The sequence below is a fragment of the Vicugna pacos genome, chromosome X (genome assembly GCF_048564905.1).
Source record: "Vicugna pacos chromosome X, VicPac4, whole genome shotgun sequence".
In the NCBI taxonomy this organism is placed as follows: Eukaryota; Metazoa; Chordata; class Mammalia; order Artiodactyla; family Camelidae; genus Vicugna; species Vicugna pacos.
Window position 1 is genome coordinate 28,246,845 of NC_133023.1, and position 25,254 is coordinate 28,272,098.

Sequence of the window (25,254 nt, forward strand, 5' to 3'; positions counted from 1 at the left end):
AATCAGTAGAGAGAAAACAAAAATTATAAAAAGAGTCAATAATGTGTTATTGGTGAATTGGATTCACATTGGAAGGCCAGAAAAAGACGTGCCTGGGCCTTAAATGTTCACGTGGTACACTTCTCTGTCATTGAAGTTACCTGGCTCTGATAGGTAAAACAATTGGATGTATGGATGTGTCTTCCAAAACAGTTAAAGATAGTTATTGAGGAAGTATAAAATCGTGATGCTTGTGTAGGTATGAACACATATTAAAACATTTTATTTATCACATAAAGAAATTTAAGATATTGTAACTAGTTCACAAGAGAATCCAAAGAATAGGAACAGGAATACTGATCAGGAATAGTAAGGTGAATATGTAAATGGAGGCAAAATTGGTTTGGTTACTGTGTGAGGGGGAGTTTAGCCTCCACTGGAGGTTGTGCTTATCTGTCAGTGACCTACAACTTACAAAAGGATGTAAAAATAGGGCTCAAAGATACTGAAAGGCTAGAATCAGATAAGCTGGGGTTGGGTCCTATAGACAAGGAATGGTTTTCCATTCCAAACATGATTTTAGCTAGAATGCTAAAGTCTAGTAGAAAGTTAAACATTCCCTGAAAAAGGGTCCTTTCAACAGAGAGACTGGGTTCCTATCACAGACATTTGTAGGCCAGTCCTGATCAGGGCCCAGTGGGCACCCATGACATCACAAAGGCAGGTCCCTGGCCAATAAGAGGCTGGCGCACAGGGAGGTGGCGGGCAGAAGTACGCTGCCATCTCCAGAGGCCAGGCCAGAGGGACAGTCGGGCTGGGAGGGTCGGGTCAGAACCCAGCACAATCATGTCTCGGAGAAGAAACCGCTGGTCCTGGTCCTTCCACCGTCGTAGGCAGCACTCCCTCTCCCGCTCCACCAGAGCCGAGCTGCAGTTCCCCGTGAGCCGCCTGGACCGCCTCCTGAGACTGGGTCCCAATGCCCAGCGCCTGAGCTCTTCCACCCCCATCTTCCTGGCCGGCATCCTCGAGTACCTGACGGCCCACATCCTGGACCTGGCGGGCGTGGAGGCCCGCAGCAGCCACGATGTGCGCATCACCCCCGAGCACGTGCAGAGGGCGCTGGACAACCACGAGTACCTCAGCCGCCTCTTCCAGCCGGGTGCCTTCCCTCGGGTCTCCGCGATGCCCGTGCCCGAGGACAGGTTGTGATGCCCACGTCCCAGGGCCCAGCCAGGCCTCAGTAGCAGCCTCAACTCACCTCCAAACTACCCACAGATGAGGGAGGCCTGAACTGCTGTCAGCACAGCTATTAAAGCGTTCAAACCGTTGGCTCTGTTTCTGTCTCCTCTCCGCTTGTCGTTCTCAGTTGAGGCGCCTGTCTGTAGGACATCCAGGAGGGGCTGCGTCGTGGGGGTTAGGGGTGGAAGGTGTGGTCGGGGTGGGATGCTGGAATCCATGATTTCAGGGAGCGGTTTCCAGTGGTGACGGTGCGGGGAGTGGTCCTGGTGGGAGGAGCTGGCCGAGGTTGTGGGGGGAGAGGACGTCCTCACTGGCTCTGAGGGAGTCCAGGCTTATGGGGCCGGGAGGTGGGCGGGGGCTCCCAGGCACGTTGAATTTCCCAGACTGATGGTGGTAACGGGGGAGGGGCTGAAAACCGTGACCCGCCGAGGTGCTGAAGGCTTTATTCATGATGGGGACCGTCTAGAAGTGGGAGGTGATGACAGCGGGGGGTGGGTGCAGAGGGTGATGGAGCAGTTGGCATGGACCTGGTGGGACAGGGCTTGTCCATGAAGATGGAGGAGTGACGGGGAAACCATAAAGAAGTACACATAGAGGGGATGATGGCCCTGTTGTTTTCGTACTTATTCCCTGCCTCATCCCAAAAAAGGACTTGAGGCAGGGATTATTGGCTACTGCTGTGATACTCTCTGTGGAATACATCCTTCTGTCCTCTCCTGTGCACACTGGTAAATTAAATAGCAATATCTTGAGCTACTGTCTGGTCTAAGGCATGCAATTCAAGTAGTTCTCAATGATTACTGTTCCTGAACTTATTTTTGAATGTATCCCATTATAAACGCAATTATAAATCTCATTCTCAGAAGAAACACCTAACCTGTCTATGATCATTTATGTCATAGAGTAACAGGTTTTCAGTGGCTGAATACATGTTTTAAGATGTAAAAAAAAAAAGGATATATGAGTATATTCTATATAAATTCTGTCCCAAGTGATAGACTCAGAAGCACACACAACTCTTATAAACACTCTGATATGCTGTGTTAAGGTTAAAAAAAAAGTTGTCACATCAAGTGTTGTAAAGAACTAAGTCCCCTCCTGTTAGTGTCGCCATGTCACATTTTCTCCTGTTCATCATATGCTCAAGGGCCCTCTCTGCTGCCCCACCCCCCGGCCTGTCACAAAGGACTGACCAGAGGCTGCCCAGCCGGCTGCAGCAGTGAGATCACTGGTCCTGGGTTCGCCATCCCAGTTCACCACTTTCTGACCATGTACTGGTCAGAAGTTGAATGTTCATCTATTTCCGTGAGAGTGGTTTCCTCACGTGTAAAACAAGGATAATAAAAGTTCCTCCCCTTTGGGGTTTGCCCTGAGACTCCATCAGCGTGTGCCTGTGAACACAGAGCCTGGCACAGGGCCCCCTTCACAGACATTGCACACGTCTCCCTGCCCGGGTACCACATGCTTAGGCGCGCTTCCCCAAAGTGCCACTGGACCTGCTTCTCACGTGACTGCTGGATGCCTGGGTTCCTGGCTGTGAAAACCATGGCCTGCTGAACCTCGTTAGGGAGACAGAGGGTGCCATGCAGAGGAAGAAGCCAGGGCTACTTCCGCAAACCGTTCAGTCCTCACTCTGGTCTCCTCTCTGCTCCCCTCTGCCTGGTGACAGCCGCTCTCTGCCTCCTCCCACCACTGATGGAAGCTGGGAGCTGGCTTAGCCTTTGGTGGCTTCACAGGAGTGTCCTGAGAGCAACAGTGTCAGGGTTGTGCTTGGAGCTCGTTGGAGTAGGTGCTTGTATAAATCCAAGAAACCTTGCTTGACACCTAGTGCCCATTCCACCAAATGTCTGTAGAAACCTCGTTGTCAGGATGTCCACCCCACATGTTTGTGTTGGTTCTAAGACCCGCGAAGCCCTCCGGGCCTCAGCCACGTTCTGCTCGTCCTCTTCTGTGCGTCTGAGTAGCAGGCAGGCCTGTCCCCGGCAACTGCAGGTGGAGAGTCGCCTGGACCTGGTCACACGGTGGCACCAGCAGTGCCGCCCCATCCCCGAAGTGGAGCATCTGTGTGTCCAGGCCGTGGTTTCCCATCTTCCAGTGTCCTTCAGCCCCAGGGCGTGCCCCCAGGGTGGGCGGTGCCAGGGAGCCAGTCATTACACTCAGACCCTGACGTGTGGGTTCAACAGCTGTCTGATTACTGAAAGCTGTTTGTTTTGGCTGATAGCTGTGGCTTGTTTTAGTGCAAAACATCGTCTCCTAAATACCTCACCAGAAGTCACACCAGAGGAATTCATTAAAGGCCAGGGAAGTCATAGTAGGTGGATGGACCGTGTCAGGTGAGCAGGTCTGTGTGCTCAGGTGGTCACCTTACCGTCCATGCCGTAGTCAGCACTCCTGGTCCCTGTGACACCTGCAGGGAGCCAGGCTCCCTGGGCTCTTCCAGACTCTGTCTGACGTCCGGGTTTGGAGGTTGAGCTTCCTGACCTTGTGATGGCGGAGTCACAGGGACGTGGGAGAACCAGGCAGAGCTATACCGCCATCCCTTTACGGATCAGACTTCAGCCGTGCCTGTGGATTTCACAGGAGACACGGGGCCACGGCCAGCATGTCATCACTGTAAATGTGACACCCTGCCAACCCCCCTCCTCCGTGTGCCCAGGAACCTCCACTCAGGAGAGGAAGGCGGCAGAGGGGGAGAATCCCTGCCCTTGGGAAAGCACGAGCCACACCAGTTTAGGCATTTTGTGCATTTCAGAAAGGTGGGAGGGGGCAGCTGAGGAGGATTTGTTCTAACCTCGGCCCTAAGCAGAGGACACCACTGATGACCATGCCCTGTTGGGAGTGAGCACAGACGGGGGCTGGGGAGGCTGTGGCTGCCAAACCAGGTCTGTGATCAGAAGCAGGCAGCCCAGGATCAGATGCCAGACACAGGTCAACACAGGTGAAAACGTCCTGTGTGAGATGACATGAGCCCAAGTGTCGAGCCTGGGAAGATCTTGGAGAGTAATACTGGTTTGCTGTTGGTATGAACACAAGGCCTGGAGGCTAGACTTGCCCCCACTGAGGCATTTTGATGGCCCAGGCTCTCCTGGTCCCTATATCTGACATATCCTTCAGGATGTAACCAGAGGGAGATCACCTGATTCTTTGAAAAGGGACTTTGGAGCCACAAAATAGAATTCAAGAAAGAAGGGTCCTTCCATGAACATCAGTACATCATTTCCTGAAGCATAAATTACAGAATGGCAGCTCCTAGACCTAAGCTGGACAGCAGATGGGTTTCCTAGTCCTATACCGACGTTTTTAAAGAAAATTACTTATCTGCTAACATTTAGAAATCAATAACTTCTTACCTGAATACAGGTATTGGCAGAGGGAGCCATGGTGGAGATGCAGTAAACATAGTTGGGAATCTAGCAGAAAGTGTGTGGGTTCCAGAAGCAAGCGGCCAAGGTGAGGACTCGTCAGGAAGTTCACGGGTGGAGGATGTAGCCCCTAGGGGGGGTTTCGGCAGATGGTGCCTGTGTGGAAGGTGTAGCCATTCTAGGGGTTGATAGATGAGAAGGTGGCGGGGAAAAGGGAGAAGCCAGCCTAGAGGAAGATTTTGCAGGAGTTGGATGAGTGTAGGAAATAACCATTCTCTGGTAAGACCTAGAAGGCTGTGCGTGAGTGGAGGGGGCATCTAGGCCACAGGAAGACTTGTTGGCCATGCGTGCATGGAGGGAAACCAGGCTAGTGAAGTGTCCAACAAGTGTAGTAGGTAGGGGGTGTAGCCAACCTCGGACATGAGCCTGCAGGAAGTTCTTGAGTGTAGAGCATTGATACCCTAGGGTAAGGCCTGACAGGAAGTGCTAGAGATGAAAGAGAATTCACACAGGGAAGTCGTGGTCAGACCTAATTGGTGGGTGAAGCACTGACCCGGGGAAGACACCAAAGGAGGTGCATGGAAGGAGGTGACATTCAGTCTGTGGGAGGACGGGACAGGAGGTGCTTGGGTAAAATGAAGAGCTACTGTAGGGCAGGGTCACGTAAGACTGTAAGTGGGGGATTCAGACAGTATTCAGCAGGAGGTGTGAAGGTGAAGTGTGCAAACTGGCTAGAGGGACATCTGCTGGGAAGCATGGCTGGTGGGAGCATCTGACCCAGGGAATACTCGGCAGGAGGTTCATGGGTAGCAGGCTGAAATAACTTAATACTTGGTTCTGATGTTCTGTAATTGGCGATTTGACATTTTGGAATCACTGGGCTGTGCCAGTAGCCCAAGGTCGTTTACTTCCCCACCACTCCAGTGTTTCTGTGAGCACGAGGGAGTCTTACTACAAACCCTTCAACCACAAGCTTCAGGCTGTTTTGCTTCCTGCTCTTGGGGACTTCCTCACCTCGCTACTTCTCACTTCTGTAGTAATAAAAGCCCCAGGTCCTGTCTCTCTGCTTCTCCCTGCACGTGACCTCACGTGGGCCTCTGTGGCATGTGGTACCTCCCATCCTCTGGGGAACTGTGAATAATACACTTTTCTTTGAAAGGCAGTTGTCTCCATGTGTGTTATCTTAGCAAATGTGATTAGAACAACTCTTGGGTATATTTTAAAACTGTTGGTACGGCGAGCAGGGAAGTTTGGTAGCAGATGGGGATGCCACACCTCTTGGTGTCCTAACTGAATCTATCAGACAGCAGATACTGTGTGGGAAGGCACTGCTGGCCATTGGCCGGCTTATGCTTCAGCGGCCGTTGCATAGTGTTGTGTTTGTACGGTGTTGCCTTGGCTCTCTGATCTGTGTTGTAGCAGAGCTCAAAATGCTGAGTCCTTCCTGAGCAGCTGTCCAGCTTAGGGTACTGTGGCCTCCAGTGGCTCCTTAAGTATTTATAATGCAGCTCATCTGGATGAGGTTCCCCAGAAAGCCTGGGTAATTGGCTGTTGTGCTGTGTGAAGGTCGTCCCAAAGGAGCAGGAAACAATTACCTCTCTCCTGATACAGTGGAGTCTGATCCCCCGAACCTCTGCTAGGATTGATGTCTGTAGATGCTACTCAACTAAAAGCACCTGCCTTCCTCATGCATGCGAGGCACACTGGCCTCTCTTTGGGTAGCAGGTAACTGCCTAACTAGATATTATTACCCTAAAGGGACTTGTTGACCAGTGATGTGGTCCATTCTTTCCACGGAGACCATGGCTCCCTGCAAACGTGGCTGTGTCGATCACAGACTCCTTTACTGTTGTCTGCCTGCTGCTCTTTGACTTTGTCCCTGGACCCTGTGGCTTATAAGAGTTTGTATCCTTAGAGGCCTTTGGCAGAATACTTAATGAAAAATATGAAAGAATAAGGGACATCTGGTCCTTGCAACTTGGAAAACTCATGCTGATGTATTCAATTTAATTAATACTTGTGAAATGCCACAGTAACACTCAAGTGCTCCTCAGCCCTGTAGCGTATCAGCCTTCCAAGAGCTTTGATCTTATACAAACAAAGCATAAGGACAAATCAGGCAATCACAATTGCCCCCTCAGAGGTGGACCCCATCCCCATGGAGGTCGGCTGCGGTGCCTTAGAAAAAGGAGGCTGATGCCAAACCACCGCTGCAGATATTTCTGGTCAACACCCAACTGGTAAAAGCTGTCGGGAGTGAACAGGAAATTGAGACAGAGTCTCGGAATTTCCTAAGGCTAGAGATACAAATCATCTGAAAGGACTTTGAACAGAGAGTTCAGGAAAAGGGCACATACCAGTTTGAAAGGGTCTTTGCCACTGGTTCCACGTTCTGGCTCACCACCTAAGAAATGAGGCCAGTAGTGGGACTAGCCTGAGACCCCTAAGTACACACTGTACCCACGGACCCTCAGGTTCTCTGAGGTGAGGTTTTACATACAGTTGGACTCCTTCCTGTCCGCTCTGGCTAGACTTGCACCTGTACTCAGCACACTTCTCAAACAGGTGAAGGTGACACTGATCAGCCAGATGGGAGGACCCCTAGACAGTTGCTCTGCAGAGTGAGCCCCTTCTGTGATTATACTGGGTTGTTATGGCCTGGGAATGGGCTCACCCTAGCACAGCTGCGCTCACTGCTGAGGCCAGTGATGAATGGCAAACAGTAGAGGAGGTTAAAACATTATTACATAAAACTGGCATGGTTAGGTGGGTTTACTATTTTGTGGAAAACCCTGACCCTGCAGATACTGAAACTATTTCAGACCTAGAGATACCCGCCTTGATCCAGAATCCAAGGAACTTTACCTAAATGGGCCCCTCACCGAGTTACAAACCTTCCTTTCTTTGTCTTATGGCTCAGCCCACAAGATCAGGGAAGCCCTAGATGGAAGAGATATCCCAGTTGACTTGAGAGCAACTCACGAAACAATAAACCGGTTTTAGCTGATCAGAGCCAACACTGGCTCCAACCCCTGGGGTTTCCCCCTGGGCAACCTCCTCTACTTCGTGAGCCTCTCCCTCAGGGCTCCCCATATAAATCTCTCTTTGGGGAACTGTGGGTAGTGGGAGTTCACCAGCACCTCACAGCTGGGATGCCACTTGAAGAACTCAAACTCAAGAAAGGAGGCATTTTTTAAACTTGGGACCTTTTCCTAATCCACAGTCAGCCCCTTGGGGCTCTAACCCATCACCCTAGACAAACCTGTCTGTTGGCAACTTTTGACACATGGGCATCCCTTTTTAGATACTGGGGCACAAGTCACAGTTATTCTGAATAACTTCCCTTTTCAAGAAATACAGTAACTCAGTTCAATTTCAGGGCATATCAGGTTGCCCCACTTAGGGCATATAGGTCCCGCTTAATGTTATGATCAGATTTATCAAATAAACTAAATTCCCAGTGCTGATAGCCCCTCTGTCTCTGGTCTAACTAATCATAGGCATGGACACCATTTTGGGAAATCTCTTTAATTGAAACAAGCCGAAATTGGTAGCATTTCCTAGAGAGCTTGCTTAATGAGAGCTCGTGGACCTTCTACCTCCCATTAAGATTGTCAGTATGTCTCCATACAAGTTCCAGCAAGGCGCAGCTGGATACAGGCCCATTATTTCAGATCTTTAGGTCTTTTTAAAGCTGATGTTGTGGTTCCTACCATCTGAACTTTTAATAGCCCTGTCTGGCCAGAGCTAAAGGCAGTCAGACAAGGGTGTAAATTACAGCTAGCTGCAGATAATCTCCATCTCAGTGCAGTTATCCTGTCCATCAAGGCACCATTTCCTAACGTTACTGAGGTTATTAATGATGTGCACACTGCACGTGGTGATTTCTCTGCACAGCAGAGAGGAAGGCCGGTTTATCATTGAAGTGGAGGAACTGGGTGAGCAGTGTGAACGGGGCAAAGGAGAACCCTGCCCCCTCAGTGCAGTGGAGTAACTGGACACGGTGAAAACAGGGCCAGGAGGATGAATGGCCATCCATCAGTGCATTGGTTTATCCGGCCAGTGAATATGAATGAGGATATCTGTCCCATGGGTGCAGCGGAGTAACAAAGAAGAGAATACATATAAACAGGGCAAAGAGGAGGAGTCATGTGCTATCAGTGACCTGGGCTATCTTGATAGATGTGACTACGAAAATACTGGAGCTTGCATAGTCAGTGAACTCGTGTAATTGGACAGAGTGTGTGAATGGAGCAGAGAGGGGCTCTGCCCAGTGCATGCAGTGTTGTAAGGGAGAGGGCATGTGAACAAGGCAAAGAGGAGGAGGCCTGTCCCGGGAGTGGAGTGCCAGACCTGGACAAAGGATGTGGATGGGGAAAATGAAGGCCCATCGTTTCAGTCTGGTAGTGTAACTAGGAAGGATACGTGACCAGGTTAATGAGGAGGACCCCTGCACCATCAGTGCATTGATGACAGAAGTGAACAAGGTGAAGAGAAATTAAACAGGGGAAATGAACAAGGCAGTGAAGGCGAGGCACTGCTGTATTGCAGTGACATACTTGGCCAGGGGATGTAAAAAGGGCAGAGGAAGAGGGCCTCCCACGATCAGTTCATGAGAGCAACTGGACAGAAGATATGAATGTGGCAAATAGTAAGAGTTCTGTCCCATGGATGCAGTGGGTCTCTGGACAGGGCAGTGTGTATGTGGTTGGGGCAGAGAAAAAGTCCTACACCAGATGCAGCGGGGTAACTGGACAGGTGATGTGAAAATGCAAAGAGGTGCTTCCCTGCACCTGTAGAGAACTAGTGCAGCTGGGCAGGAGGAGAAGTGAGCAGGCCAGTCAGTAGGACCCCTGCTCCATCAGTGCAGTGGAGTGGCTGACCAGGGGGTGTAGACAGGCAATGAGGAAGGGCCCTCCTTTATCAGGGCGGTGGAGTAGCTGGACAGCAATAGTGGTTAGGCATAGAGGAGGATCCCCAGTCGGTTAGAGCAGTGGTGTAGCATGAGAAGCTTTCTGAGCAGGGAGGAGATGAGAAACCCCACATGTTATAAGTATGGCAAGGGGGAAACCTGCACCATCAATTCCTGAATGGAAGATGTGTATAGGAAGTGAGACCCAGGCTCACCCTGTCACTCTAGTGGTGACTCTGAATAGGAAATGTAATCCTGGCAAAGGAAAGTTGCCCTGCAGCATCAATGTGGTGGTGTGGATGACAAGGGATGTGAAGGGCAGAAGGAGAATGAACCTCCCTCTCCCATCAGTACAAAATTCAGTGCAGGGCATGCTGGCAGGGCTGTGAGGAAGAGCCCTACATCACTGCATCAGTGCAGGGGTGTAACTGGACAGGGTACAGGATGGGGGCAAATTGAATACACCCTGCACTGTCAGGATAGTGGAACAAGTGTGCAGATGATGTGAACCAGGCAAAGAGGAGCACCCAGCACGATCTCTCAGTAGAGGAGGGTGGGACCAGGGGTGCGAGCAGGGCATAAGGGAAGTGCCCTGAGCAGTAACCAGTGGTGTGACTTGGCCAGGGATGTTAACGGGGCAGAAGACACAACCATCAGTGTAGAGGGGTAACTGGACAGAGGATGTGATGCATTCCAGCAGCATCAGTGTAGTGATGACAACGAACTGAATATTCAGTGGAGGCAAAGTGAAGGAGCCCTGCTCCATCCATGTGCTGTTGTCACTGGTGTAATGGACCAGGAGATGAAATCTGTGCAAAGAATAGTAACCCTGCTCCATAATTGTAATAGCATCAGTGGACAGAGGATGTGAACAGGACAAAGAGGATGAGGTACCACTCGTGAGTACCATGATGTACCTGGGCAGGAGTGTGAGCATGGCAAACAAAAAGAGCCCCACACACTTGATGCAGTGGGGCAGCTGGACTGGAAGTGTGAACAGGGGAAGAGGGTGATCACTGGCCTCTCCGTGCACAGGTGGGACTGATGTGGGAGGTAAGGAGGGCAAAGAGGAGAAAAAGGGGGGGTCCTCCCTTCCCCTGTGGGGACGTGAACAGACCAAAAGAGAGAATCCTCGCACCCTTAATACTGAGGCGGAACTGGACAGGATCTGTCTGTCAGTGGGGCAAACCATGAGTTCAGTGCTGTAATGTGGCAGGGTTATGTGAACGGGGCCAGGAGGAGGAGCCCCCGCACCACCAGCACGGTGGTTACACTGCACGGAACGTGAGCAGGACAGAAAGCAGAACACACAAAGCAGGATGCAGCGCTGGCGAAGTGAGCGGGGTGGAGGAAGGCATCGTCAGTGCCGTGGGGTAAGTGCACGGCCAATCTGGCCGAGCGCAGGGCGGTCCTCACAGCATCGTCACCACGGACGGGGCGTACAAAACGGGCAAGGAGGAGGGTGTCCGCGCTTGAGTGCACTGGGTAATTGGTCGGGGTGTGCACAGGAAGAGGAGATCCTGACGCCCTTGGGCACTCACCCAGCGCGAGGGGAGAGGAGAGTCGCCGCGAGGAGCAGCGCCACGTCCTCAGTGCGGCGGCCTGTGAGTGAGCGGGGCGTGTGAACAGAGCAAAGAGGAAGAAGCTCACACTTACCTCACTGTGCTCGGCCAGAGGGAAACAGGACAGCATGGGCACATCCAGACTCAGCGCAGTACTGGGACCGGACGCAGTGCAACCAGGGCAAAGAGGATGAGGTGACCCCTCAGTGCCAGGCTGGATCTGCCGTGGGAGGGGGGTTCGGGGTAGAGCCTCCACAACCACTGCCAATGACCAGTAACCGCACAGAACAGAAGGTGTGAACGAGGCGAAGAGGGGCGTGGACCACCGGGGCCGTGTGTAACTTGGGAGGGGATGTCACAGTGCAAAGAGGAGCAGTCCTGAAGCGTCACTGCCGGGTCTAACTTGACAGGGGACATTGAGGGGGCAGAGAGGAGCCCTTCCACATTAGTAAGCGGAATGCGGGGGCCGGACACGAAAACAGGCAGCTGGAGGAGCCACACCCCATCCGCGCGGTGGAGTCACTGGGAGGCACCTGCCCAGGCCGCTCTGCGGGCCCAGCGCCCCCGCCCCTGAACCACGAGGGACCTCACACGGGCAGCGCAGCCCTTCCCGAGTCAGCACGGACCGTGGTGCTGCTCTGCACTGACCCCGGAATTGCAAGCTGGCCTTCAAGATGCTGTGATTTATCGTCATGATGTCATCAAACGTTTCCTCTGCAGTGGATGATCTGCTTCCCAGGGTGGGAGGTGACCTGACGGACACTACTGAGACGGTTCGGGGAAAACCGCTTCTCCTGCCGTCCTGCTCAGAGCCTGTCATGTGTCTCGTAATATGTATCTCTAAACAGTCTGGAGGCAGAGGTCTTAAATCTTCAAACATCGTAGTTGTCCAAGGTACATACCCCGATATAAATATGCACAATGGTTACGTTCTAGAATACAAGGTAACTAACGTGGAAACCAAGTCAATGACCCCAGTGCAGCCCAGGCTGTGGTGACAGAGAGTCGTCCTGGACTCTCTGGTGGCCTTGACAAACTGAGTTTCAGCAGAAAAGAGAATGGATCACAAGGCAAATCCTGCCACAATTGGCACCTTATTGACATTTCTGCAGCCGTGGCCAGGAAATCAATGGGCTGTGAACACTGAATTATCCTCTCACTCCTGAAAGCGCTCCCTGCGGGCCGAGCTGCAGGACGTTGGTAGAATGACATGCAGGAATGAACCCCATTCCTGGCTGCTCCTCCTTCTGCTCTGGGGATGGAGGGGCTGCCTTGAGTTCAAGGTTGTAGACCTGACATTGGGAAGAAGCACCGTGTTCTCCATGGAGCCATCTCCAGCCGGCAGTCTCTCTCCCTACATGGCTGCGCTATAGTAAATGTGCCGAAGTTAAAATAAATTGAAAAAAATAACCCAGATCAACTGTGGAGACTGGAAACTCTAAACTTTCCAACATATTTAACTGATGGGGTTGGTGCTCAAGGAAGAAAGAATAAGTAAGTCTGGGGGATGGAGAGGGTTAACCTTAAGGAGTGCCACCCGGGTTCGGCAGCCCCACCGGGAACAGTTGTGCAGTTCGTGCACTGCACAGAGGGCTAGGTCATGAGGGCGGGATGGGGGTGCTGAAATCTAGCCTGGATTCTCCTGTCCCCCTACCTTGCTGCTGCTTTCTAGTCCTCTTCTCGCAAGGAGGAAGCATTGTTCATGCAGCGGGCTGGGGGCTTTTCCAGTTCCTTCTCTTACAGACAGTGCCTTTTCACTCTGAGGAGCTACCTTTGTCTACTTCATCACCCAGAGGGGACCCTTTCATTTCCTAAAAATCTCTTCCTGTTGGGAGCCTTTCCTCCTCACAGACAAGCCAGCAGTCTGCTCACCCAGCCTGACAGCAGAGAACGCCTTCTGCTAATTCACACGAAGGTGCTGTATGAGTTGCTGGTGAGCTGGGGTCCGGGTACCATGGGGGATCCCTGATGGGGACGGCTAGTTCACACTGTCAAGGACTACACTAGCTAATACGGGTTACCTAAGTGTTCTACACCCTCCACAGTCCCGGCCTCCCTCCCCCAGGACCCAGTGACTGCAGAGTCAGTGCCTCACACAGCTGGGGCCCCAAAACCTTCTCCAGCTCAACTTGTTTTTCAGTACTTGCCCCCTGTTGGTTGTTGCATGTTACTAATAACATCCCTGATGCAAGGCTAGGAACCCCCTTCAATTTCTGAGACCCATGAATCCCCATCCCTAGCTCCTGGGATATTTTGCTAACTGGTTGACATTGGTTTAGTCTGGTCTTGGAATCCATGACTATTTGAATGTTAACAATTACTCTCTCTCAGAATTCCTAAGCCACAGCATCCCTGAGAGGCGGCCAGGGGAGCTGTCCAGGAGAGGCACAGTCAGGTGTCTTAATAAGCACTGCTGAAGAAATTAGCCCCTCCCGGAAGGACTGTGCTTTCTGCCAGGAGCTACGGGTAAAGTAGGTCTCAGTGGAAACAGAGATGCTCAGGGTCGCACTGAGCAGATGCTGTCATACTTTCTAAGTGTCCTACCAGTACCCCTTTCCCCTGCTGATGTGTCTGCCCTGCCGAGTCTCACAGGGATTCCCTGTGCTACCCGAGGACCTGATTCCTGCACTTCACTGCTGACCACAAGGCAGTCCTCGGACGGTGCTCTGGTCTGAATATTTCCTCCTCAGTGTCATCTGTTAAAAACCTAATGCCCAAGGTGATGGTATTAGAAGGTGGGGCATCTGGGGGTGATTAGGTCACGAGGGCAGAGCCCTCATGAGGGGGATTAGTGGCTTCATAGCGGAGGCCCGGAGAGATCCCCTGGGCCCTGTGCCACGTGAGGACATAGTGAAAGGGTGCTGTCTATGAAGCAGGATGCCCTCACCCAACACCAAATCTGCCTGTGCTGTCATTTAAGCCGTTTAAAGAAGTCCTTTTACCTCCCCCCCCCCAGCACTCTCTCACCCTATTTTTTGTGTAATTACAGGTACAACCAATTCAGACTACAGAACCACTTACAGAGGAATCATCAATGGGGACCTACTGGGAAACTTCTAATCTCCCAGGTAAGTTTCCTTCATTTATACATTCATAATACAAACATTTGTTAAGTATTTGCTATGCACCAGCCACTGAGATGTCTGTGATTCCCAAACATAATTCTTTTGTGGAGTTTATACTTAGGTGAAAATTAGACATTAATAAGTAACTCAGTGCTTCCGTTATAATGCCTGTCATAAATTAGAGAAATAAAGTTAAAACCTCAGCACAATGAAAGCTCCTTGATAAACGTCAAGGAGCTGGAAAATGCAGTCACCCTTTTGTCATCAGCATACATATGGGAGAGCGGGACTGTTGAACCAAAATATTTTTATTGAAAAGCTTTTTTAAAAGCAATATAGGTTGAAATTTGAGTTATCAACATTTAACAATGCTTTTAAACCATATCCACAGTGATTATTCAGATTACTTCTTCTATTTGAAAGGTTTTATTTTGAATACTTGTTTGAATTTTATTAAATTTTTTCAGAGAAGGTGGAATCTTGAGAGTATATATGTAATTAAAATGATTTCTGTGGCTTTCACATATGACTTGATGTAGAATTACTCAGTCACACAGCCTTTTCCTCTTCACGTGTCCTTTTATATCCTGTTACTCTGTGACACTCAGGAGAAGCCTCATTTTGTGGCTTTGTGGGAAATTTTCTTTTCCTCCCTAAAAATCTGTAGCATTCTTAACCTTTGAAGTTCAAAATGTCAGCCATTCATACTCAGGTACTGAACAATTTTTGCTGATTTTGTTTTGACCCTGAGAATGTCTTTTCATCCGAAGATTAACATTTTTCTTCAGCTCAAGAAGACTTTATTTTCTTCCCTAAATATTGCTTGTTTTACATTTGTTCAGAAATTTTCTCTCATGCATCTCAACAATCTACATGTTGGATTTCTATTCTCTAAATTTAATATCTACCTGTTTTTCTTAGGCTGCTACTGCACAACTTTTAGGGTAAAAATGTTTGTTTATGCTTTGAATCCTCACGTGCCTGCCATGATACATCACTACTCAGTGAAATTTCTTGCCTTTCTTCATGATTTCTTCATTGTCTTTTCAGTGGATAAATGATTTTCTCAAAAGTATGACTCTTCCCAGTCCAGTGACTGCCCTGGTAGAAGCGGGAGGGTGCCACCAGCAGTTAATGTGATTCCCTCCCTTCTAATGTATGACCCGCCCCAAATTTGTGCAACTCAGAAAAAGAGGCAACGTTTTCCAGTTTTCTGGACACCGCCCAAATTTCTTTTGATAGGAAACTTTAAGTTGCTTCTGATGGAGATGACCACTCATAAAGCTGCTGGAGGGACTGAGTAAGTTAATACAAAGAAAATGCTTGGGGCAGAGCCTGATGCCTGATCAGCACTCTTGGTTCCTAGAAACTGGGTTCTCCACCTTGCCCTTGATGGCAAACCTGGTGGGGAGCCCTTGATGACCATGAAGCCAGGGAAATCAGAGAGTGCTTCACTGAAGGCATGGCTTTGGCCTGCAGGATGGGCCAAAGCCACCACTGGGCCACCCACCTGGGCCTCGCCACCACTAAGTCACTTATTGGCTGTGTGGCCCTGGAGAGGTTAATTAAGGTGTCTGGGCTCTTCACATCTAGAGGTTACACGTGGGTCTCCTCTGCAAGCCAGAGTTCTCATTCCCAAGTTCCTGTGGTCCCGCACTCCTTGCCATGAGAACTCTCTACCCTGTAGTCCACTCCCTTGACCCTGTCCAGAACATGGACTGTGGCTCATACGTCAGTCACACAGCGAGGTACGTGCGCAAGCGCTGCTTTGGGGAAGGTCTTATCAGGTGCAGGCTTATAGGGCATCCAGGTGGTCGTGTAAGAACTTGGGGACCATCTGGCCACTGCAGGGACATGGCAGCAGCACACTCACCTCATCAAAGGCCTTTCAGTGTACTTTAAAAAAGATTAATAGACTTTGTTCTTTTGAACACTTTGAGGTTTACAGATGAATTGAACAGAAAGTAGAGTCCCCATATACATTCCCAAATTTCTGTTATTAATATCACGCATTAGTGTGGTACCTTTGTTAAAGTTGATGAGCCAGTACTGATGTATTATTAGCTAGATCCATAGTTTGCATTAGAGTTCACTCTTTGTGTTGTAAATTCTATGGGTTTTGACAAATGTATAGTAATATGTATCTGCCATTATATTATCTTTTTTTTTTTTTAATTAATGGAGGTACTGGGGATTGAACCCAGGATCTCATGTGTGGTAAGCACACACTCTTCCACTGAGCTACACCCTCCCCACTGCCATTATACTATCTTACAGAATAATTTCATTGCCCTAAAAATCCTCAGTGACCCACTTATTTATCCCTCCCCTGCCCTACCCCTAGCCGAACTTTTTTACTATCTCCATAGTTTTTTCTTTTCTACAATGTCATATGGTTGGAATCATGCAGTATATAGCTTTTTCAGATTGTTTCTTTTTTTTTTCCACTTAGTAATTTGCATTTAAGGATCCTTCATGTCTTTTCATGGTTTGGTAGCTCATTTCCTTTTATCACTGAATAATATTCCATTGTATGGATGTACAACACTTTGTTGATACATTCATTTATTGAAGGGCATCTTGATTACTTTCAAGTTTTGGCAGTTATGAAGAGACCTTCTATAGACATTCATCTGCAGGTTTTTGTGTCAATGCATGTTTTCAAATCATTTGGGTAAATACAGAGGAGCACAATTGCTGAATCATATGATGGGGATAGAGTATGTTCATTTTTGTAAGAAACTGCCAAACTGCCTTCCAGAGTGGTTATACTGTTTTCCATTCCCACAGCAATGAATGAGTTTCTGTTAATTTACATCCTTGCTGGGATTTGGTGTTTTCCATATTTTGAATTTTAGCTGTTGCAGTGGATATGAAATGATATCTTACTCTGATTTTAGTTGGCATTCCCCTAATGGCTGGTGGTGATAAACATTACGTTATGTACTTATTTCCTGCCGTCTGTATAAATTCTTTGGTGAGGTGTCTGTTCAGATCTTTTGCCCATTTTTCAGTTGTGGGGTTTTTTGGGTTTTGTTTTTTTTTTTTGAGGGGGTTGTGGTTTTCTTATTGAGTTTTAAGAATTTTAAACCTTGGATTTTGGATACAAGTCCTTGATCAGCTTTGCATTTTGCAAATGTTCTCTCCCAGTGGGTGGCTTCTCTTTTCATTCTCATGGCAGTGGCTTTTTAGAAACAGTGGCTTTATTGAAGTGTAACTGATATGTGAAGAACTGCACATATGTAATATGTACAATAAGTTTGGATATATGCAAGCATCCCTGATACCATCAGAACAGTCCAGGCAATAGATACATTCATCCCCTCCCAGGGTTTCCTTGTGTCATTTTTACTTTTTGGTGGTAGGAGCACTCAATATGAGATCTCCCCTCTTAGTAAATTTTGAAGTGTGTAATACTGTATTAACCCTGGGCACTATGTTGTAGATATGCTCAATGAATAAGTTCTAGAGATCTGCTGTACATCTTAGTATCTTTTGCAGAGTGGAAGTTAAGAAATTTTTTTTGCTCTTAAATTCTTTATTTTTAAGCTGTATGTTAATAGGAAATAAGGCCAATTAAAATGTTAATAGATGGGAAAATGTATGAGAACTAGTAAATTAAGAGAAAATACTTTGATTTCAAATTACATTTTAGTATCTCACACTTTCCTTTTTTTTTTTGACTTTGCTTTTATGTTTCTTTGAAGATTGTCAGAATGACCCATCAAAAGTAACAGTATTATTTTGCAACATGTAGAAAGAAAGGATTTTTTTTTCATTCTGATAAAATATACATAACATAGAATTTACCATTTTAACAATTTTAAGTGTACAGTTCAGTGACATTAAGTACTTTCACATTGTGGTGCTATCATAGATGATTTTAATTTTAATGACATCCACTTTATCAAATTATTCTTTTATGGATCATGTTTTTGGCATTTTATCTAAAAAGTCATTGCCAGTAGCTATGTCATTGGCAGGGCATGAAATTACTTGCAGTGACTTCAACTTATAAGATAAAATTTGGTCTGAATTAAGAACCACACTGGGGAAATTAAAAAAGGCATCATTGCCAAACCCAAAGTCACCTAGATTTTCTCCTATGTTATCTTCTAGGAATTTTATAGCTTTCCATTTTACTTTTAGTCCTCTGATTCATTTTGAGTTAGTTTTTGTGAAAGGTGTAAGGTCTGTGTCTGGATTCATGTTTTTAACTGTGGATGTTCTGTTGTTCTAGCACCATTTGTTGAAAAGACTATGCTTTCTTTATTGGATTGCCTTTGCACCTTAGTGTTTGTATAAATCTATTCTAAGCTGTCCTGTTCCATTGACCTATCTATTCTTTAGCTAATACCACTCTGTCTTGATCACTATAGCTTTGTAGTTAAATCTTGAACTTAGTGATGTCAGTCCAACAACCTTGTTCTCTTTGACTATTGTGTTAGCTGTTCACTATTGTGTTTGCCTTTCTGTATGAACCTTAGAATTAGGTTCTGATAGCCACAAAATAAATTTCTGGAATAGCAGAGTTGGAAGCGACCCAAATTTCCATTGATGGATGAATGATTTTTTAAAAAATGTGTATATACATACAATAGAATACTGTGGGGCCTTAAAAAGGGAGGAAATCGTATCATTTGCTACAACAAGCATGAAAAGTTAGGACATTATGTTAAGTGAAATAAGAGTCAAAAAAGGACATACTGTATGATTCCACTTATATGAGGAGTCTAAAGTAGTCAAATTCATATAGTAAGTAGAATGCTAGTTACCAGGGACTGGAGAAGGGGGCCCAGGAACTGGAGGAAGGGGCCCAGAGTTTCAGTTTTACAAGATGAAAAGGTTCTAGAAGTCTCTTTCACAACAGTATAAATATATTTAACACTACTGAATTGTACACTTAAAAAAGGTTAAGATGGTAAATTTTATGGCAATTTTTTTTACCGCAATAAAAATAAACTTGCTGGGATGGCATTAAATCTATAGATCAAATTGGGAAGACCTGATACCTTGACAATATTGAGGGTTCCTATTCATGTACACAAAGTATCTTTCCATTTACTTAGATCTTCTTTGATTTCTCTCATAAGAGATTTGTAGTTTTCCTCATATAGATCTTGTACACATTTTGCTAAATTTATGTCTAAGCATTTACCTTTATTTGTCATGAATATAAATGGTATTGTGTTTTTAATTTCAATTGTTTGTTGGTATTTAGGAAACCAATTGACTTATATATTAACCTTGTATCCTGAAACCTTACAATAATCACTTAATACTTCTAGGAGTTTTTGTTGTTGATTCTTTGAGATATTCTACATAGGAAACAATGTCATGTACAAAACAGATTTATTTCTTCCTTCCAAATCTGTGTGCTTTTATTACGTTGTATTCTAAGATTAAGAATGCCTTTTCCTGTCTTGTTGTAACATCAGCTATGACTCCTAGTACCATGATGAATAGGAGTGGTAAAAGCAGACATCCTTGCCTTGTTCTTGAACTTAGTGGGAAAACATCCAGTTTCTCACCATTAAATGTCACGTTAGTTGTAGGTTTTTATGAGTAATATGTTTAAAGCTGAGGAAGTTCCCTTCCATTAGTTTGCTGAGAGTTTTTGTCATTAGTGGGTGATGGGATTTTGTCAAATGCTTTTTTGTTTGCATCTCTTGGTATGATCATACGATTTTTATTCTTTAGCCTGTTGATAGAATGGATTATATTAACTTATTTTTCAATTACTGAACCAGCCTTCGATACCAGGAAAAAGTTCCACTTGATCATAGTGTGTAACTCTTTTTATGTATTACTGGATTTGATTTGCTGATATTTTGTTGAGGACTTTTTCATCTATGTTCATGAGAGATACTGGTTTCTAGTTGTACCTTTCTTGTAATATTTTTGTCTGTTGTTGATATTAGGATAATCCTGGCTTTAAAATGAGTTAGGAAGTGTTTCCTCTGTTCCTATTTTCTAGGAGGGATTTTAGGGAATTGGTGTAATTTCTTCCTTGAATGTTTGTTAGGTTTCACCAGTGAAACTATGTGGAACTGGTGCTTTCTGTTTGGGAAGGTTATTAATTATTGATTCAGTTTCTTTAATATATATACAACTGTTCAAAATACGTTTCTCCTAGTGTGAGTTTTGGTGGATTGTGTATTCCAAGAAATTTGTCCATCTCACCTAGGGTATCAAATATGTGGGTATAGAGTTGTTCATAATATTCTTAATTATCCTTTTAACATCCATGGAATCAGCAGTGAGTGATGACCTCTCTTTCATCCTAATGTTAGGAACTTGTGTCTTACTCTTTTTTCTTAGTCTGGCTAGAGATTTATTGACTTTATCGATATTTTCAAAGAACTAGCTTTTTAATTGATCTTCTCTATTGATGTCCTATTTTAATTTTTATTGATTTCAGCCCTAACTTTCTTATTCTGGATTTTATTTGTTCTTGTTAAGATAAAAGTTTACTAAGATGTTAGCTCACATTATTAATTTTATATCTTTTTTTCTAATATATGTATTCAGTGCTATGAATTTCCCTGTAAGCACTGCTGTTTTTGCATCCCACAAATTTTGATAAATTATATTTTCATTTTCTTTAGTTGAAATGTTTTCATTTCCCTTGAGACTTTTTCTTTGACTCACATATAATTTAGAAGTGTGTTGTTTAATCTCCAAGTATTTTGCATGTTATCTTAGTTTGTTCAGGCTACTCTAACAAGATACCATGAACTGGGTAGCTTATAAATAACAAGTTTATTTCTCACAATTCTGGAGGCTGGGAAGTCCAAGATCAAGGTCCTGGCAGATTCACTGTCTGGAGAGGACCTACTAACTGGTTTGTAGATGGCCATCTTCTCACTGAGTCCTCACATGGCAGCAGGTTTGATGGAGATCTCCATGGTTTCTTTTATAAGGGAACTAATCTTGTTCATAAGGGGTCCACTCTTATGACCTAATCACCCCAAAGGCCCTCCGTCCTAATAATCATCACATGGGGACTTAGGATTTCAACCTATGAATTTTGGAGTGATACATTCAGCCCATAATAGGAGGTTTCCAGCCATTTATTGTGCTTTATGCTTATCCAGTTACTCTTTTAAGACCTGATTTCCAGTATAGACTCACCACACTACGTGACATAATCAAGTGAGAGGGACTTGGCCTCTTTGCCCTACCCTAGCCCCATTTGCATGGACCCAGTCAGCAAAGAAGGGGAAATCAGTGCATGGTAATTGGTGATATCATAAAGAATGATATTAGTAAAGGAGATGTTAGCTAAGAGATGTTTTTAAACTATAAAATCCTTTTTCATTCAACAGTTGCCTGGTTCACTGCTGATGTGGTTGGTCCAGTTTTGGCCTTTTCACCCTATTAAGAGTGTTACCTTCATGTCCTTCAGTAGCAACAAAGCAAATATAGAACCCACTGACAGGTTACGAGGCGCTAAGAAGGTTATTCCTATCTTCATTTGTACTAACATAGACCTCTTACTATTTTTGCCAGAGTTATCTGAATAATTTTGCTTTACTTAGCCAGGGTGAAAAACCTCCGGACCTGTTGTTTAAGTGTACTTTTCAAATGAGGATTACAGAAAAAGTGAAATACATCTCTTTTTCCAAAAATGTCAACAAATAAATAATAGATTAGGGATGATGTTTATCAAGTCTCTGTTATGTGTTTGAATTTTCCCCTGCCCCAGTATAGTTTCTCTTTTGCACATCCCAAAACTCCCTATCTTCTGGGGCAAAGCACGCTAACAGAAGGTGAGAGGCTAGTGTGCTTTTTCAAACCTTACGATATTAAATGTGTTATGCAGACAATAAGATTGTAGAAATTTTGCTTAAAATTAGGATAACCTTCCAGAATTAATGTGCTTCCATTTCTTAGAGTCATTTTACTAATAGAGTAGAGTATGTCTGAAGGACCAATGGTGCTTTCTCAGAACTCATTAGCCAAAGAAGAATGTGTTTCACTCACAGCCCTAGGGAATCCTGGCTGTGTTTGTGGCAGTTCAAGTGATGTACATTATTGCCCTGTCACCTTTGGGTGTCTGTTACAAAGTTCCTTAATCTTCATCTGGTCAATTGCTTGAGAAAAATGTGTTACTCTGGCACTTTGGCTGAGAACTAGAGACATTAGACCAGGCAGAAAATATTGTGTCTGAAATACTTTCTTTGTTCATAAGTTTTAAATGCCAGTTCCAGAAACAGAATTAACTAAACTTGAAGAAAATTAAACCACGCTGCTCTTGATGTGTCTTGGGGCGTTTTGAGCCGGTGATCGCGTGATTGGGCACTGTCTTATGACTCCAACAGGATGGGTCCTGCCGTGCTGCAGCTATCAAAAACCACAGAAAACCCTTTATTTCCTTTTATAATTGTAGCAGACTGGCACGTAAGATATGGAGTGGGGGTGTTTAAGCTATAATTTTACACAGGGGTGAGTCTCTTGCTCTGTTTTCTTTTTCCCTTCATGGCCTAGTTTTCTAGTTTCCTTGTAATTATTTTACAAATCTCATGATGTTTTTTGCTTGTTAGCAACTGATCCCAGTTTGTACTGTGTACCGTATAGGCCAGCAATGCGATGTAAACCAGTACAAAGTCCTGTAATGCATGCCACCTGTTCTGGTGCTCATATCCTCCATGGCCACGTCTAGAGTCCTTTACCACCAGCACAACTCATCTACACTGCCCACTAACACAACTCCATCAGCCTCTTCTCCCTGCTACCTTATCGGCCTCAAAGGCAGGTGAATTCTACATTCTAATTAAGTTGAAGACCCCTTCCTAGCATGAGCTTCTAAATCCTCAAGTCAGTCAAGTTAGAGCTTGAAATAGATACTGTTGACCAAAAGTGTGACCTGGAAGACTAGGCAATTAGATTGATCCTAAGAACTTAGGTAAGCAATTCTTACCGGTGTGTGTAAGACAGAATAAATGTTAATTGTTAATTATTTTCTGAAGTTTTCTGTTGAATCAGTGACATTGGAATGGGGAGGGTGTCAGCTTACTGTGCTATTTATTCATTGATCTGCATAATGAATAACTATCACACATGGGCAGTTTAAATGGCTTTTGGGTAATTAAATTGAATATTTTGTCCAATCAGCTTTCTTGAGGGATAGTACAGAGCTCTGATTTAGCTATAAAATTATTCTTCTGGAGTTGTTTATGTTGATTAAATCAGGTATTACATTTCCCTATTACTGTCTCTTGCCTGATCCTAGATTACATTTGAACCAGTTCTCATCTCCTCAGATCTAAATGACCCATATTTACATTTCAAGTGTGAACACTTTCATATGATTTTATGGCTCTACCCTCTGCCCTTGTGAAGAGCTGCAAGACAGTGGTAGACATATTGTCTCTGAACACAAATTCACAAGTCCTGAAAACAAAATGCAGTCATTGTGTGATGCGGAGTTAGAAAGCCCGAACTGCTTGACCTTGAAGCACATTTTGTTGCCTTGTGGTTCCAGCTAAATAGACAGTTCTCATTTCTAAAGCACAACCTAACAGTACCGCCTGTATCCACCTTTCCAGTCACTCAGGCATGAAACACTGCAGTGTGGGTCAGATTCCCTCTTACTTTAGTAGATGTCAGCACCAAAGAGACATTGCACACCATTCCCTGGACCCTCACAATTACAGCAGGGAATGGAATTTGGTTGTTACTTCCGTATTTAAGTAGAAAACCCATGGAGACCTGCAAATCAGTGGTGGAAAATGCACTGAGTGGAGCCTGCCTTCCTGCGTTTATACCTGAGTCAGGACCATGGAAGTGATTATGGTAAACCACACACACTCATTCAGAATGTCCCCCAGATTTTACAGGTTCACTGTTTACTGTCACTCCAGAGGTACAGCTTAACTCAAACCCTATCAGATTAAAAGAACATGAAGTTTTAACAATTAAGAATCAAAGTGAGAGTGATTAGCTTAAAATGATCCAAAGAGATTGACAGGTAAACTATATAAAAATGGATTTATGGCTTCAAGTTCTCATGGTTGTAGCTCTTTAGGGATTTTGCTTCAATTCAGTTAGTAGCACTAAAGCCCTCTGCTGTGTACCAGCCAGAAAGCATCATTGTCACCTCCCCCCAAGTTGACAAGTTCTCTTTAACCATAATGCCTATACTTACGACATTTCCCAGTGATTTCCCATTAAAGCCACCTGACACCTGTCTGTTTTCTCTTAGATTTGACAGTTGGGTATCTTTAGAACTGTGCTGCATTTTCTCTCAGCCTGGTTGGTGGTCTGCTTATAATGCAAAGCAAGGTCCCTCACTGTCTGCAGACCATGAATATAAAGGGGAGGGAGTTGATTTGAAGAAAACTTTGAGGAGAGAGATGAAGTATCTTTCAGGAAAAGAAAAGCTGGAATCCCGCCTCTCAGAAGCCTTTTGGCAGTAAATGCTGCCTCTGAATTCTCACGATTACCTCAGAACTAATTAGGGAGTACCCCGCACGCAAGACCTCTACCTAATTAGACACGTCTGGTAAGGAGGTATTTGCATATCTTCAAGTCACATTATGCCACTCAGACATTTGAGCTGATGAAAACTGACATTTATCATAAAATTTAAACTCATCGCGTTGAAACCAGGAGTCATGAGAAGCTCACAGCTGCGAGTTTGGGAACCTCCTTTAATTGATGAGACGCAGCGTCTCTGCCTCCTGAAGTAAATCAGGGCAGAAGCAGGAGGAATGTCAATACGCTGAGGTCAAACCGTCACAGCGGGGGCAGAGCTGCAGACGCTGCGGTGCTGCAGGTCCCCTGACTGCCATCTCCAGCTTTTCTCTTCTCTCTTCCCTTGGGATTCATGAAGCAGCATTTAGGGGGAAAGCTCGCCTCCCTCCCCTCTCACTCTTTGCTCTGTTTTACCTTTGCTCTGCCATTTCTACCTATTAGAGAATTACCAGCAAGTGCTTATAGTGACAATTTTTGGACAAGGAAGAGGCCCAGAGAAAGAAGCCATTTTGCAGTTGATTCTCAGGAACATGCCATCATTTCATGTGACTGTATTTGCCTTCCAATAATTACAAAGAGTAGTCATTTAAATTACAGTGGTAACTGCTATATTACCATACACCAAGTCTTGTCCTATGTCCTTCACATGTATTAAT

At 45.5% G+C, this 25,254-nt stretch overlaps 1 protein-coding gene across 1 annotated transcript; it reads left to right on the plus strand.

Moving 5' to 3' along the window:
- The first annotated feature begins 732 nt into the window (after positions 1 to 732).
- On the plus strand, positions 733 to 1,307 carry LOC140691993 (histone H2A-Bbd type 1-like). The gene has a single exon (XM_072956600.1). It carries the CDS (start codon positions 826 to 828, stop codon positions 1,186 to 1,188), a length of 363 nt encoding a protein of 120 aa, XP_072812701.1. The 5' UTR covers positions 733 to 825; the 3' UTR covers positions 1,189 to 1,307.
- Positions 1,308 to 25,254: the final 23,947 nt, after the last annotated feature.